General features: G+C 39.6%; 1 protein-coding gene across 2 annotated transcripts; it reads right to left on the bottom strand.

Moving 5' to 3' along the window:
* Positions 1–298: 298 nt before the first annotated feature.
* On the bottom strand, positions 299–6,131 carry LOC110878266. 2 transcript variants are annotated; one of them, XM_022126544.2, is made up of 11 exons: positions 5,913–6,131; positions 2,951–3,240; positions 2,660–2,885; positions 2,329–2,556; positions 1,988–2,226; positions 1,712–1,915; positions 1,544–1,639; positions 1,367–1,462; positions 926–1,267; positions 524–766; positions 299–442 (listed from the first exon to the last, which is right to left on the bottom strand). In XM_022126544.2, exons 2-11 carry the CDS (start codon positions 3,233–3,235, stop codon positions 425–427), a joined length of 1,977 nt encoding a protein of 658 aa, XP_021982236.1. In that variant the 5' UTR covers positions 3,236–3,240; positions 5,913–6,131; the 3' UTR covers positions 299–424. The 2 variants fall into 2 exon arrangements, with proteins under 2 accessions (XP_021982236.1, XP_021982237.1); XM_022126545.2 differs by having other exon boundaries at positions 2,951–3,237; positions 5,913–6,080.
* Between the last annotated feature and the right edge of the window lie 11,615 nt (positions 6,132–17,746).

Here is a 17,746-nt window from a genome sequence, read left to right as displayed (position 1 = left end):
CAACATAAATAGCGTCCGAAAAAGAACATATTAGGACACTTTTACAATGTTCTAATATGTGATTACCTACTTTTAATCTTTTGATACACATACAAGCGTCCTTAAAAATTAATTTATAGGACCCTTATGATGTAACGTTATAGCTACTTTAATATCAAGAAAATGGTCCTTATATCCCAAATGAGATTATAAAACCAATTTTATAAACAAACCATCAACATATGACATCCTAATAGTTATTGTATAAAATCAACTAATGAAAGAAATAAAACTTCATTATATTTCAAAAAAGCATGTTCATAACAAAAACACTAACCATAAATAAGTTATAAGATTATCTAACATAAAGTCTTAACATTTAACAAAGAAATTAAAAGCGATTAAATGAAATAAGAAGCATGAAATCTTGAGTCATCATGCGTCCTCAATCCTCATGGACTACCTACAAATAAACCATCCATGTATAAGCATTAAGTTCCATGATATTAAAATTATTTGTATGACAAATTTAACAAATGCATACCGAGATGAATGGATAGGGCCATGCGATGGATGCGCCAATACAATCTTGAATTGTAGAAAATAAACCATATGGTCTTACCAAGTTTTCATCTTTTTTTATTGGTACTTGAACGTTTACCTCACACCATTCTGGTCCAATCTCTGTACCACCAACTAGGTCATTTGGGTCCAAGCTCTGGATTCTTCCTCTTGCTACAATCTCGGTAGAGTTTAGAATGCTTTTGAGGAAAACTTCATCTCCGACCTAGATTTTAGTTTTCAACAAATATTTATTAAACTCTAGTCATAATAGTGCAAAAAATCATTTTACCAAAAAAATTAATAAATTTTTACACTAGCAGGCTAAAATTTTTATAGAAAAACTAAGGAAAATTGGTTTTTAAAGATTTATATAGAAAAATACCCGTAAACGTTGATGTCCATTGGTTACATTGGGGAAATGTTGTGATGCAAGAGGTTGAACACTGGAACCACCCCTCGACCCTTCCATCTCTGATACTTGGGCTCGTAACTGGACCACAGTACTAGTAAGTTCTTCACATTGAGTCTTCAATTGGATGTTTTCTCTATGACATGCTGAACGACTTGGTATTACACCCCAAACATCAGCAGCACGAACACCCAGACCATACATAACCACATCACCTTTTCGATCATTACCCATTACTTTAGAAAAAACATCCTCTGGTCCAGGCTTATCGATCGAGCCCTCGGGAAGATTAGAATTAAGTTGTTGCATTTGTGCCTATATTAGACATAGTCACAAAAATAAGGTATGTATTTTTAACAGCATCAAGAACACATAGAAAAAATATGTGTATGAATATATAAGCATATTACTTACAATTGCATTTGAAGCTTCCAAATTTTTGGTAGTTCCATCTTTGGAGAAACATGCACGAAACATTTCCAAACGACTTGGATCTTGTCCCTTAGATGCCTGTTTGAATAAAAAGAAAATAAGTATTAACAATGGATATCGACATGCTACATTAACAATTGCACTATCTCATACAATCACCTTTAGCTCTTCGCGGACTCGAGCATAACTTTTTTTACCCGTTACTTGAAACATCTTCTTCTTTGCCCGATTCGCCTTGTTTTTTTCACTTACGAGCTTCAGTAGACAAGTGAAATTTCAGAATGGGAAATAAACTAATGTTATTTAAAGTGGTAGACTATTTCATACCTTAGACTTTTCTTTATTCCAATACTTCACAAGTTTCTTCCATTGTTTTTTTTGCACTTGTTTTGGCCTAGAACTTATTTGTTCCTTCAGTGACAAAGACGGATCATGGTATAGCTCCTTAATTCTTGCCCTCCAGTTCTTCACCTTCCGCCCAAATGATTGCAATATCCAGCCTTTAGCAACTTCAGGAATATCAAATTTTGTCTAAAAAATGAAACAGGTTACATGAGAAAACAAATACTTAAGTCATTAACATACATATTTTTAATTATGTACCTTTAAGAGTGCAACCAACGCTTCTTTTTTGGCGGCCTTAACTTTATTCCACGGTTTATAAATCGGACAATACTTTCCACTCCTTGAAAGGGTTCCCATGAAATGGGTCAGTTGACTACTTTTGTCATTAATAGGTTGTCCGTGTTCATTAACTAAAATAGGAATTCTATCCCCTTTTTCTTGGGCCCAAACCTTTGGCATACGCGTTGGTCCTCTCACTCTTTTACGTACAGTCCGAACTACAAAAAGTGAAAATGATTTACAATGTACATGTATACATTAAAAATACTAAATATATGATTTAACAAAAAAAATGAACCAAACAAGTAGATCAAATAAACCTGCTTCATTTTCTTGTTGTGAAACTTCATGCTCTTCTTCATTTTCTGGAACTTCACGTTCTTCTTCAACCAGTTCATCGTTCTGATTTTCTAAATCATTCACCTTTTCCAAATCTTCCGTGTCTTTATCTCCATCATCTTTAAAACTATCTTGTTCTTCATAATCTTCATTCATATCTATATCTTCAATATCATCAGATTCAACATCATCTTGTTCTTCATTAATATCTATAGTTACAAAAAAAGTAAGCATCAAAAACAGTTAATTGAATCTAGACATAATATTAATTAAATTTCATACATAAAATATTTTAAAAACAAACATAGGTACCATGAAATCTCATGTCACGCTCCCCGTGGTCATCATCGTTGTCAACTGCTAATAACTTTCTCTTAGCTACAATTGATCTCCCTCTTGTATCAATTACTTGTCCCTTTTGCATATGAGATTCTGAAGTTGTTAGCACACGGGAGACAGTCGGAGCTATGAGTCGTTTCTGTGCTAAATTAGTATATCTTTTTAGGGACTGCGGAGCAATGTATGTTCGACGTTGTTTCTGTAAGTCGAATTGTTAGAGAAGAAACCCAAAGAAATTATATTATGAGTATTTGATATTAGTACCTTTTTAGAGATTTTTGTAGCAGCCTCTTGATAATCTTGCTCAACATCAACATCAGAACCAGGCATATACTCTACATCTATATCTTTCTCGCTCGTATCCATTGATTTCTTTTTCTTTTTCTTTGTTTTGTCACTCTCTACTAGACTTGTCAAAGAATTAGCAATATTTTTCAATCCCAAAGCTTGTAATTTTTTTTGGTTCTCTTGAACCCTTGACATTCTACTCTTTTCATAAGGATTCATCTGTCTTTTGAAGCTTTGTCCTTGCATACTTTTATCTTCCATTACTACTGGTGTACACAAAAAAAGAAAAATCTCATTAAATAATTCATAAAAGGCCCAAATAAATAAGAAATAAAGATTTATAAAAAGAAAGATAAAAGAATAAAAACTAAAAATAAAATCTATATCTTTTTAATACTAGATTTCATAAAAATATTTACAGCCATAGATATTTACAGTCAACGTAAATACTAGCCGGGCCGAACCGAGCCCGAGTGGGCTTGGGCTCAATTCGATAATTTTAGCAAGCTGAAAATATGGGCTCGAGGTTGGGTCGAAAAAAGTTCGTTCGCTTTAGAACCAAAAATAAAAAAAATCAACTTTTGTATTTGGGCTTTATACATTAAACCAGAAAATAATAAATAAACCAACATTTGGGCTTTTATGTGTGGTTTTTTTTATACAGTACCTTTTATAAAATATGGAAAAATAACAATCCAATCTAAGACTATTGCCTTGAGAATAAACAAACCCATATTGTAACGAAATGCAGGAAAGCCATACCAAAGTTCTTTTAGTCATTACTTGTTGCTGACTCAGCCAAAAAAATACAGGAAACAACCAAGTTCAAAACCTCCAATGTTCGTTAAAACATAAACAAAACATTAAGATGTCATCTTTAAGTAACTAAAACTATTAAGTTTAAAATATTATAAGTAGATATATTGTAATCTAATCAAACACAATAGTACAATACAGTATAATAAAACACTATAACAAATTTAGAGGCGCGCAATAAACAAATGACTCCAGGTCTGTTTCATGTGACTTAAATTTCTGAGTTGTAGACCCGATTGACATACTCTTTTTCTGTTTTTTTATTTTATACAGAAACCAATACGCTATCTCTTACACGAAAGAAAACCAAGCGTGCAAAGCCACTAGACCCGTCAAACGGGTCGGCTCATGGGTCAAAACGGGTTCGGGTCAAAATAGGAAGACATGAATTTCTAGACCACAAAGTAAGGGTTCTAAAGCTGATTACAACCCTACAGTTTAGATCAAGATCTCTCAAACCCGTTTCCAAAACGATTTTGGGTTGGGTTAAAAACCCTAGTTTTCCAAACAAATCGTTCAAGGGCCTTCTGAAACAACAATGTACAGGTCGTGGTAGAGGATCTGTACATCGTCGAATGCGGCCAACATGTAAAAATTACATACATTTGAGTAAATAGTATGTTTCACAACATTGCGACGCATGTACTTGTGACTGGTTGATTGATTAGCTAGGTAATACCTACTTGTAATAGAGCTATTAAACAAACACAAATTCACAACATTATGGTCTATGGAAAGTATATACTGAACATCATTTTTACATGAAACCAGTTATATGCAGAAACAAGAGAAAGAGCCTGACTTAGTGCACCAATTCTATTCTATTCATGTCATAACATTATGCTTTATAGAAAGTTTATAAGGTTTTAAAACAATATGACAACTTATATCAAAATAGGATGACACGCCAGCGGAAGCATATTCCATATAATAACCAATCAAGTTAAAAAAAATTGTGTAATCCATTGCTCTCTTTTGGATACAGGCTTTTCCGATCACGTTTTGGAAGTTATTTGTATTACCGAAAGTTGATTCTGAAATGGTGATTGAAGATGAACGGGTCATCTGAGGTAAAAAGTACACCGTGGTTGTAGATATCACTAAAGGGGGACATTCAGTGTCAAATAAGGGTTCTGTTGCTTCTGTACAAACTAATGCAGAGTGGGTAGCTGCACCATTACTGGGAAGCATGTTGTTAAAAAATGGAAAATAAAAGAAAAAAAATTATCTACACAAAGAAAGATTGCACCCACAGGGGAGACATAATTTGATTGTGATCTAGTGGTAACATTTAGTATTCATCTCAGTATGGTTATCATCCTTATATTGTTTTAAAATTTTGTTCTGTTTTGGAGAAATGATTTAGAAACGGTCAGTGGTCTTTGAATTGGTTTTACAAGAATTACACGTCTCTCTATGTATAACACTAAGCGCTTACTAAGACCGTGGGGTATGGTGGGCGGGAGTTTGGGGCATGGTTGACACGTGGAGTTCGAGCCCCCCGCTGGTTAGTGACGTGTCCGTGGGGTATGGCGGGGCGTCGCTAGCCCGTGTGGACAGCTGGTGGGGTTGGGGGTTATATAGCGATGTGGACAGGTGGGTGGGTGAACCGTTTGGCTTGGCCAAACGGTTATATTTTAAAATTTAAACATGGCCCGCTATGACCTATCCAACAAGGGAATAGGAGCTGGCCACGTAGGACCGCTAGGCATGCCCAACGCCCGGACTGAAACTCCCGCCCAAGGGGCCACGCCCAAACCTAAGCCCACCCGGAGTGGTGACTTGGGCGTTTTCAGCCAAGCCACGCCCCCAACCCCCACCCCATAACCTATAGTCTAAGATGGTAATTGGATAAATGCTCAACCTTTTCATTAAATGAATCTTCATCAATCGCAGACTCAACTAAAGCTTGAAAACTTAGGGGTTATACTATTGTATTCTGTAATTAACATGATGGTTCATATAACATGACTTAAGACGGGAATTCAAAGAATGAAAACCTAGGTTTATACTAAAGCTTGAAAGCCTAGGGTTATACTATTCTCTTCAGTTAATACACACAATACATAAATCAAACTATAGAATGGAGATGATTAAATAGACTGTTAAAACTGAAAAATACCTTAGCCGAAGAAGATTATTCAGTGTTTGATGCTTTTGATTTTCCTTGAGCTTTTCCACAAGAGTGAAACGAAATTGAGTGCCTGAAAGTGAAAGTTTGAGATCCTATTAAGACGGGAATTAAAAGAATGAAAATGGAGGGAGTTTCTAATTTTTTAGTCAATATCGCAAATATGGTGTTTTCCTTGAATAGACTAACGTGATCTCATTCACTGGTAGAGTCAAATAAATATCTACTAAAATAATATCATAATACTCATGAATAATATTTTTCCTATTTATTAAATATCTACTAAAATCATATCATAATACTCACAAATAGTACTAACATTACTCTTTTCTTTATACTATAAAATTCTCGTGTAGTGCAAATGAAATTCGGTATATGCACAAACCAGTCGGGTAACGGTAATGAAAGTTGTCAAAAAATAACTAAATTGATTTGTATTGAAACCAAAAACACTAATAAATGAATACGGCACTAGTAACAATGTTGTTCGGTTGGAGCCAGTTTGATACGTTAACGACACGCTATTGGTACATCACTAGTAGTGGCATGGTATTGATACGTTACCAGTACTTGGTATATGACGAGGTATGGTACTGAACCCGACCCGAGTGGTCGGACTTTCCTGCTATTTATCACTTTTATATTATTATTATTATCGTTATTATTATTATTGTGTACTAACCCGCGAAGCCTAGCGCATTGTAGTTTTTACTACACTAGGTTGTGGGCTCGTAGAGACAACCCCTAACTGGGCCTGGCCCATTGAGGTTAGGGTTTTCCCATATCTCCTATATAAGGAGGTCTCCACCTCCTCATTAGGGCATGAGATATAGGGCAACACACTTTTGTAGCTGGAAAAAGGGGATTCTTCCTCTACCGGCAGTCTCTACATTGCCCTCGTTTCTCTTTTCTTCTTATTTGCAGGTCTAGGATGAAGCGGAGAAGACGAGGTGTGGCCATATTCGTATCCATCACCGTAGAAGTACCGACCCGTTCGGGACATGCTTCTTCATTGGCGCCATCCGTGGGACCGTCAACGGACCACGCCTCGTTTTTCTCAAGGTAATCTCTAGATTTGTCTTTTTATTCTTTGCCGGTTTGGAATCTCGAGGTTAACCAAGACTGCATCCAAACCCCCTTCAAATCGGGTACGTAATTTCTCATGCTAAAACTTCGAAGTAACACGTATTGTTTTGATGATTTTGTTAGGTCTATCCTAACCATCTATATTTTCGATTTAAACCCTACGGTTTCTGGTATGAGAAACCATCAATTTGAAAAATTTTGTATCTACGCACATGTATCTGACTTTTTTAGCAAAAGTTAAGAATAAAATAAACCGTAGATAAGATATACGAGATGCTAATGTACACATGCTAAAGCATGGAAAATAACACAGAGATGCTAAAATTTTTCATCTTATTAGTTTTGTCATATCTTGGTATAGTAAGTATGATGTATGGAACTATACAGACATTATGGAAGGACCAGTCTTCTTCTATATTCTTGAAGTTCTTAATATTCTATACCTTGTGCATCATAAATAAATTTCCTTAAAAGTTTCACTCCAGTGCACGCACTATAAACTACTCCACTTCCAGTGGACACGCCACCTCCGGCGGAAGACATCCTTGTTTGCGCCACTTACGGCGATTAGTTTCCTTACCACGCCGCCTCAGGCGGAAGACTTTCTTGTTCACGCCGTCTCCGGCGGATGACATCCTAAGTCGTGGCACTCCTAGTGTTCAATTTCTTTACCACACAGCCTCCAACGAAAAATTCTGTTGTTTACGCCGCCTCGGGCACTCGATTTCTTTACCTCGACACCGGCCTTCGCGCCGCCAGTCGTCGCGTGTAATTTGCGTCGTCATTGAGAACCTTTTCATTAAGAACCCTTGGCTTTTGAGTACATGGGAGGTTACGCGTTGACAACCTTGTGGTCTTATCTCGATTGTTGCTTGTTATATAACGCACGAGTGGAACGGTCACGCTGTTTCCGGCGTACGATGTTCTTAGTCGCGCCACCCCCGGGGACCGTCATACGATGTTCTGGGTCGTGCCACATTCGTATATGACCCAACAGTTCACGCTACGTCTAACGGAAGGTTAATTTGATACAAAATCGTCTAACCAAAAGTCGCGCCCCATGCCATTTGCAAACTTCCCAGAGCAGAAATCTCTCAACATGGCGGACTACTCCACGTGTTGTACGATGTCGTAGCGGAGCAAAAAAGCCCCACAGAATAATCAAACTTGCGGGTTCGAGCTAGACGCACCGCCCTCTCTAGACATCAACCAATCAAGAACTGGGTATGCTATTTTCTTCACAAAACTCACACGTTTGATCATATATCTAAGATTAACCTTGTAACTAGAAGTGAAATATAACATAGATTGTGCAATTTATGATGCATCTATGCATACACGATATCAGATGTAATCAAATGCTTTCTCAATCTAAGTGTTGAATGTTGGAAAAACATACGCACATATATAATGTTGACTTTAAGGCATAACAGAAGTTTAACGCTAAAATATACTCATCCTCTTCAAGTTATTATAAAAAGCAAACTATGCTTGAAGGTCTCTCTACACACGTGTGTCCTCATGAACACAATTTAGACGATTCCATTACCACCTTACTCTAACACAGAGTATACTTGCATGCGCGTTTGCGTATATGCATACACATGTATTAGCGATTGTTCACATTAAAAAAAAATGTCATATAATTGTGTTCCTATGAATCACATTCTGGTCGCTTAAAAACGAGGATGGCGATGAAGCGTGAAAACAACTTATGACGTTTTCGGAGGTACATACTACATCGCAAGCATTCCGAAACCTCCAGAGCAAAATGACCAATCTTGCCACTTATATTCTTTTAAAAAAAAAAGGCGTAAAGCTATGCGAAACTCATGTACGATGGCAAAAGCATCTTTGTCAGACCTCATACGCGGCCACGATGAGACTATTCCTTTCTCAAATAGGCGGACTACAAGTTTACAACAAAACGAACCCGCGAAACAAAAATGTTTTTGAAGAACAACTCCTGGGCTCGCCTCTGGGCCCAGACTGATAGGACGAAAAAATTTCACCACCATACCAACATATCCTAAATTCAAAGTTCAAGGTACGTGTATCTTTTCTATATTTAACTTATGACTATTTCATCCCTCTTACTGACTTGCATGTAGGCCATGACACTACAACTTTTAGCCATAGGCATGGCTAAAGGAAATTTACCTACAATCAGAAATATATAATTGAAACCCATGAATTAAGTGGACTTGCACGGTGTGAACGATAGCATTACTATGCATTTGAACCAGACATTTGAACCAGACATTCAAGTTTACACACCATATATGGTAGACACCGTAATGCGCCAAAACGTACGACGCTGCACCCAAGTAGGTGCAGTACCCGTATGGGCAATGCATTGAAATGAGGGACTATGGCGACATAATATCACTTTTATTGGACCACATTAAAAACGTTCATAAGATTGGGCGCCGCTTAATTATACACCAAACTACGCTTATCTAAGGATGATGCATGTTTAATGATCCTTATTTAAAGGCAAGAAAATATCAAGATAACGGCTAGCCGAGCCTTTGTTTTTCAAAACGCTTATTGCTAGTCTATCTTATCCGTTAGAAGGCTTTTCAGGTGCCAGGCTAGAACACGGCGATCGTTAGTCAACTTTATTCATCTCGCCACCCCCGGCAGACACCTCTCCTAGTCGTGCCACCGCCGGCAGACACCTCTCTTGGTCGTGCCAACTCCGGCAATGACTCCCACACTTCTTTTGCCATTTCGGGCCTGATAATCCCCTCTCAAGCATTGGTTGTAACTCGAAAAGCCTTACCATATGGCACTCTCAAGCGAGGTTCGCTGTTTAATCAGCACACTTTTAGATGCCTTATCGATTGGGCTACGAGGTCGTCCCAACCCGCCACTATCGACGGAAGCTTTTGTTCACCGCGGAACGTTTCCAACGGTCATTTTCTACCAAGTGTCTCCATCTGCACTTATCCAAGTTTCGACGTGTATTCTCGGAAGAAACAAGGGTCTCTAAATCTGGTACGTAACATCATCTATAAAAAAAAAAAAAAAAAAAAAAAAAAAAAAAAAAAAACCCTCATGCATCATCCCGAGAATCTGTTCATAATATCCAGGTCTAAAAACTTTCTTATTTCCATATGGCAAAAGTCAAACATGTCATATATGATGACAGATGTGGGGGATTTGTGCAAAACAATTTTAGTTTCATATTGAGTTTTCATAATAAGTTACAGGCCTAAAACTGTATGCACCTTTATGCACATAGGAGGTTTTCTAGCGATAGCCATCACTGCTTTTCTTTTGTGCTTAATTCGATGAAAAGCGCGACAGACCTAAAGTTTCACCCAGTATAAAAAGGGAATAATGATAAAAAAAAAAAAAGAAAACGCGTACTCATGTGGCCATGTACACACAATAAAGCATATGGCACAACATACAGATGGCTGCTTTTCGACACTTTCAGAGGCGTCTTGTAAAGGTAAAATTGAACAATGCAGTTATAAATAGAAGCATACCTTTGCTTCATCTTGACCGCCCTGCCCCCCGGGAACACTCGTTCCCTGTGGCACTTCCGGCGAATGCTCTTATGCACCCTGTGGCTTCTGGCGGACACTTTTACCCATACGCCATTTCCAACGAAGGCCTTATATCACCCGCCACAAATGGGGATGCTTTTTCTTTGCCATATCATCGACGGATGACTCTCTTGCCATATCATTGATTGTGGACTTTTCCCATATGATTGTGCAGAATATGCAGAAGCTTGAGGTGCACATCAATTTGGACGATGATGGTTAAAGGGAGGTACATCCCACATAGCTAATGGTACAACCATGAAGCATACATACCTTTTGCTTTTGGGTATTTCTACAGAACCCGCAAACAGTAAGTATGCCATCTATAAATTTGTTTATTCAAATTATATGTTCACAACATCAAAGATATAAACCTTTTGTCCCGAAAGAATGCGTGATGGTAACTCTTGCATCAATTTTTTTTTTACATACAACTGCTCTTCGTTTATACCTGATGGGTTAAATAGAGCGCAGCGCGATAACATAACACGCATCGTCGGAACGCTGCCCGCCTTGGCGGGGCTGTCACGCGTATCGTTGAACGTCACGCGTATTGATGAAGCTTTCACGCGCATCCCCGGATCACCGCGCGTCCCGGCGGAAACCTTTATTCAACCCGCCACTACTGGCGGAAGCTTTTATGCAACCCGCCACTACCGCGGAAACCTTTACTCAACCCGCCGTAACCGGCCTAAGCTTCACTCAACCCGCCGTTAACCGCAACATATGTCACTGCTATTGATCGGATCTTTTGTAGAATTTCTTCCGTATGTGAGTTACTCATCCCACATCACTCAAACGAGAAAGCTTCTCATTTTTTTTTACGTATATTCATGTCTCACAAGTCACAGCGTCTAAACAAACCTATGTGAAAGTTCCACAACCCGCCATTACTGGCGTAAGCTTTTATGCAACACGCCTTTATCGGCGGAAGCTTTTATGCAAGCCGCCACTACCGGCGGAAGCTTTTATGCAACCTGCCGCCCTCGGCAGAAGCTCTTGTTCAACCTGCCACCTCCGGCGAAAGCTTATATTCCACCCGCCTCTCCGGCAGAAGCTCTTATTTAAGACGCCTTTTCTTCGGATGCTTTTTTCTCCACTCTCGACTTTTGGTCCATTCACGCCATCTCCATTTGACACCATCTTGATTCGCGCCATCAACCAACGGGCATTAGTCACACCATGTCACACGAACAAATATAGATACCCAACCGTCTCCCGGGCGCATCAAATTTCCTCGGGCAGATGCTTTTGTTCACGCCACCACTGTTGCGCCGCCCCGTCTCACGGCACTTGCATATTGTCGACTGAGTCGCCACCCATCCGTGACGGACATTCTCACTGCCACTGGATAGGTTGGATGCACAGGAGTATAGCCTCCTCCGCCGCGGCATGACGGCTTAAACACGGAATAGAATCTCCTTGCCACGACACATTACTAAACTATAACATGGCACCATATCCACCTTCTCGCAAACTAAAAATGCTTTCCGGTAGTAATATTCGTGGATGATTAAAAGAGGCATGTGTATGAACTCATTTTCTCTTGGGTTGACATGTCAGCTTTTCAAACTTATACCACCACAACTCACAACATTTTACATGAAAGACCATAGATATGTCAATTTACCACCTACAATACCACTGCTGACGTAAAACTTTTGTGTGTATATCGGTTCTTTACAGTGAATCAACTATTTACTTTTTTACTTTAGTACTCCCAACATCACTTAGCAACTTTAAACCCGGGGAGATTGCGCGATATAACATTGACACCGCTAACACCCATACTCATAGTTTATAAACTGAGTTTTTGACCTTTAAAATAAGTATAAAAAGGTCATAGTAAGAGGCGATATATTTGTACAAAACATTATCGTAATCGCTGATAATAGTGCTTACTTACAAGTTCACCTTTAGCGTACGTATATTTCTCCAAATACGGTTATGTACTTCTGAATACATACGGGTTATAAGCCATGCCATAAGTAGAGATCTTTTCGCGCCACTACAATCAGCAGCAGACGTTTTTTTTTTGCATTACTTCGAGCACAATCATGACAAATTTATGAAGCATATTCGAATTTGAAAATTTCGGAATAAAACATATGTTTTATCTCGTAGTCTCCAACTAAAGGCGTGTTGCACTCTTTTCCTCACGCCACTTCAAGTGTATGCATTTCTTCACCCGCGACTTTCGGCGAATGGTTTTCTGGACCTCGCCACTTCTGTCACGATGTCAGAACACCGTCGGCCTCTTCGCCTCTGTTACACGTCATCTTCTCATGCTACATCAAGGTCATGTGATCTCCAACTGACGATCCCTATAATCATGATGATGTATTCGCCAGGCGTTACCTGTTCGTGAACCCCTAACGACTCTATACCATCGCATAGCATCATCTGCTTGGACACTACGGACAAGTTTCCGGGCCTCGTGGCCTCGCGCGATTAACTCTGTTCCGTTACGTAAACGCTCTTACTTGGCTACCTATAAGCAGACTTTGATGCCGCTTAATTTCCTGTTGCGGAAACCCTCCGATGTCAGACGTATTGAAGGTAGAGTCACACTCAAGCGGCCTACATTGTACTATTCATTTTCTTTGAAGGCTCCCCTTTTATTCACTATTTCATGATTCAATCCACATTCGTTTAATCTGGTCTACTCTTTTTTGGCTCAACCCAAAAGTATAACAGATTCACGCTGAATATTTCTAAATAATAGTATACTCAATGGCCCATTTGTACAATCACCCAACTGGGACTTCAATGGTACTATAGAAAATCTCCATAGTGGGATCTATATTGTCCGTATCATGGGCATAGCCATATCAAGTATTATTTATGATTAATTATGCTGACGTTAACCCTTGCCTTTTCTTGAGGGCTGGCATCCTGTATATCAAATACTTTGTACATACAAGTCAAGTATACTAGTATTATATACACATTTACTACCATCAGCCAATATTTTTGCGGTAAGCGTTGGGCTGGACCTTATGTGCGGGTTACAACAAGCCCACTTTCAGATTCAACATAAAGAACATGTCAACCGTGTTTAGTAATTTTGTCCAAAGATGAGGTGTTCAGTATAACATCACTATCTCTGAGGAATAACGTCGGATAACATTGGCGTTACCTGACGCTATCATGTGGTGCAGACGGTATGATTCGCATACAGGAAGATCCTCACTCAAGAGCATGGTTTTCGCATTGAACTTAAACTTGCACAACATGCCACATTAGACACTACTAATGTAGGACGTAGTATGGTTACAAATGTACTGGTTTACACGCCATGCGATCCTTATTTAATGGTGTAGTCAGCTTGCATGGTTAACGATTGTGATTTGATACGGGCCATTTCTTTCCAAACCATCTTGCTCGCTAAGTGATTCGTACCGTTGTTACATGTTTGGTAGGGCTACATCTTCGGTAAGCTACATTCAGAGTACTTATAAAGCTGGACATCCATTAAGAATTATCTCGGGTGGGGTCTTATAAATTGTGGATATTGATGCTCCCCACTTATACTGCCTTGACCTCTCACATGCTAAGCGGGGTCTTACGAATTATGGACATAGTGACACACCGAATATCCTTGATTAAAGGGCGCTTCATTATAACATTCAACATGATGACTGGACGCCCTTGACCACCTGTTACGAGCCGATTCAAAAGGCAGCTACGCACCACATCATCATTTGGCTGTGTGTTGCATCGCTACTTGGTCATGCTCACTCGGTCTGAGTGTCCTGACCCAACCATTGCAGCATACGCGACTAATGATCTTTTTGTAAGGTCGTAAACTCTTACTATCACACTGACAGTTTATTATAGTTATGTTACACACTTGAGATGACTTGATGGTGCATTTTAGAAGCCATATTCATCTTCAAAAAGGATTTAACAAGTTCAATACTACTGTACTAACGCACTACTAAATCCGGACACGGTCACTCGACATGAGCATCCTGACCTAGCCATCGTGATAAGCAATCCTTATTTAAGGATGTAGCTTGAGGTAAAACCTTATATTCACTACATCATTCATGTAATCTCGAATTATAGTTAGATTATGTGCTCTCATATGACATTACACTATATTATGTAAGTCTTTTGTTTGAAAAGCATGATGTATTCTATCACATACGATATAATCTTATATGTACTTATATCACTGCTTCTAAATACTTGTCATTCAAGTTCAATGCTATTGACATAATTCAACAGCACTGAACTGGGGGACTAGCAGGGCATAGCACCACTACGCGTTAAAAGTGGTATCTTCTCTTAGGCTGCCCATTAAGGTGATATCCACTGCACATTAACCCGCATCGGCTCTTATATAATGTGGATGTTTCAATACACCAGGAGATATTTATACTTCTCACATCATTTGGCCTACGACAAAACCAATATAAGTGATCATTCAAATAAGTATTCCACACGCTATGCGACAGGAAAAATACTTATTCGGATGTGTATTCCACACGCCAGTGCGCGTCCAGGAAAAGCACGTAGTAGCTTACATAAAGTGCTCATTAACGCCTAACGCGTATAAAGCATTTTATTATCTCAATGAGTGTTCACTCACGCCAAGCGCGTAGAAAGCGCTTTGTTGTTCAAATGTTCATTAACGCCGCGCGGGTTATAAAGCACTTTCTGATATCTACAAGTGTTCATATAAACATTTGTAAACACAATATACCACCCCATTAGAACTGCATATCACGGTAAAAAACAACTCTGACACGAAATATTTTTCATAATAACAAAGTCAGATGATCAAATTATACAGCGCTAAGAGTGGGCATCTCGGTAATAGATGTATTCAACCACTACTATTCCAGTGGGTATCTTGGTAATAGATGCATAACCACTGATGAAAAACCAAGTACTTGTCCCACAATTATAAAAACATTGCGGGGAACATAAATAACGCTCTAAGCACCCTTCCGAGGTCACTGAGTATAGCAAGCACTTCTGCAGGGGTGCATTGCATGTCATTCTTTCCGATTGCAACAATAATTGCTATAACCGGATCATCAATAACAACGACTGGTACAACCGCCAGCGGTTTAACATTCGCCTAAGGTGGCATAACATCCGCGTAGGCGTCTATGACCACCAATGGCTGTACATAACGACAACGGGGATCCCGGTGACACGGACGCGTGGAAGGGATCGTCGTCACATCAACATCGACTCTTTCAATGGGTTGAACGCCGTTAGCGTACCATATGTTAACCAACAAAAGTCACACCACATGGTGGATATTCTACAGTAGCCCACACGACTGTGTGTGCACCGCTAAGGCAGGGCCACACCCGAAAAAGTAACCATGGGCGAGACACTGAACTACCAAAACTCAGCCTGTTGCAAGGCTCATACGCGGGACCTAACCGCGTACGCACAACCTTAAGAAGATCATGGTAATTCAAACGACAATTGTCTATAACTAATCAGCGTGCGTCAGGTTTACCCGACCAATTTCCACGATGATTTCCACGATGAGCAATCGTATACTATTCATTGCTCCAATATCTCTACTCGCAGCCGACGACAACCACAATAAACGTGGCCAGCGACTTTCTCGCACCCGGATGACATGTAAGCCTAAAGTTAGTGATCTTCACTCCCGAGCTCCTAATAAGTCTAAGTGCTCCTCCCACGCTTTGCACGCGGGAGCAACACTAGACTGGGGGACATGACGAGGTATGGTACTGAACCCGACCCGAGTGGTCGGACTTTCCTGCTATTTATCACTTTTATATTATTATTATTATCGTTATTATTATTATTGTGTACTAACCCGCGAAGCCTAGCGCATTGTAGTTTTTACTACACTAGGTTGTGGGCTCGTAGAGACAACCCCTAACTGGGCCTGGCCCATTGAGGTTAGGGTTTTCCCATATCTCCTATATAAGGAGGTCTCCACCTCCTCATTAGGGCATGAGATATAGGGCAACACACTTTTGTAGCTGGAAAAAGGGGATTCTTCCTCTACCGGCAGTCTCTACATTGCCCTCGTTTCTCTTTTCTTCTTATTTGCAGGTCTAGGATGAAGCGGAGAAGACGAGGTGTGGCCATATTCGTATCCATCACCGTAGAAGTACCGACCCGTTCGGGACATGCTTCTTCAGTATAATTTATGATACGAAAATATTTTTTAAATACAACTCTATATTCAATAAAATTTATATCGAAACGTAGATAACTCTTTTATATTTAATTGCAAAATTTGAAATTCACTATTTTTTTAAATGGTTTGGGTTAAACCACCCGTTGTGATTAAGGGCAAGAGGGGAGTTGAAGAGGGAAATTGAGAAAAAAAAAAGTTGATGTGTCACTTAGGTGGAGTTAAGTTAGGTTAAAGTATACCCAAGGGCCTTATTGACTTTTCACACCACATAAGTTAATCGAAACATTTTTTTAAGGCCTTATTGACTTTTCACACCACATAAGATTCGGTGAGGCATAACCGACGCGGGGAAGGGAGGAAGGAGAGGGAGAGGGGGTGTGGGGTGGGAAAAGTCAATAAGGCCCTTGGGAAAAGTCAATAAGGCCCTTCGGTGAGGCATAACCGACGCGGGGAAGGGAGGAAGGAGAGGGAGAGGGGGTGTGGGGTGGGATCCATTCCAATCTCAACCAATCACATCTTTTTCCTTTTTTATTTAAAAGTTTACCACTTCACCAGATGTCTATACCATTGCCAACACTTTTCACCAAATTTTAAACACTTTTCACTGATTGACGTGACGCACTCTGATTGGTCGATTTTTTAGTTTGCCATTCTCAAGTGTTTAACCACTGCTAACACCCTAAGTTGATAAGTCCTAATAAGTCATAAGGGTATACGGTGTGGTGCGAGAAACGAATGCGGCAAGGGGGTTTGCCGCCGACACCCTTTGCCGCTCGGTTTCGTTGTCGCCCGGTAACCAAACGCCGATCGGTGAGAAGGGAAGGGAAGGAGAGAGGGGGTAGTGTGGGGTGGGGTCCATTCCAATCTCAACCAATCACATATTTTTCCTTTTTTTAAATTGTTTACCACTTCACCAAGTGTCTAACCATTGCAAACACTTTTGAGCATAGTTTACCACTTTGACATGGCACACTCTCATTGGTTGATTTTTTAGTTTGCCACTCTCAAGTGTTTAACCACTCCTTACACCCTAAGTT

Source organism: Helianthus annuus, chromosome 1 (genome assembly GCF_002127325.2).
Source record: "Helianthus annuus cultivar XRQ/B chromosome 1, HanXRQr2.0-SUNRISE, whole genome shotgun sequence".
Classification (NCBI taxonomy): Eukaryota; Viridiplantae; Streptophyta; class Magnoliopsida; order Asterales; family Asteraceae; genus Helianthus; species Helianthus annuus.
The sequence above is the reverse complement of the archived record's forward strand: the minus strand, read 5'-3'. Positions and strand labels throughout refer to the sequence as shown.

Coding starts and splice junctions, on each gene's coding strand:
- LOC110878266 (XM_022126544.2), bottom strand. CDS start 3,235: ATGGAAGATAAAAGTATGCAAGGACAAAGCTTCAAAAGACAGATGAAT. Junction 2,227..2,328: donor ACAACAAGAAAATGAAGCAG/GTTTATTTGATC, acceptor CACTTTTTGTAG/TTCGGACTGTACGTAAAAGA. Junction 1,640..1,711: donor GGAATAAAGAAAAGTCTAAG/GTATGAAATAGT, acceptor TGTCTACTGAAG/CTCGTAAGTGAAAAAAACAA.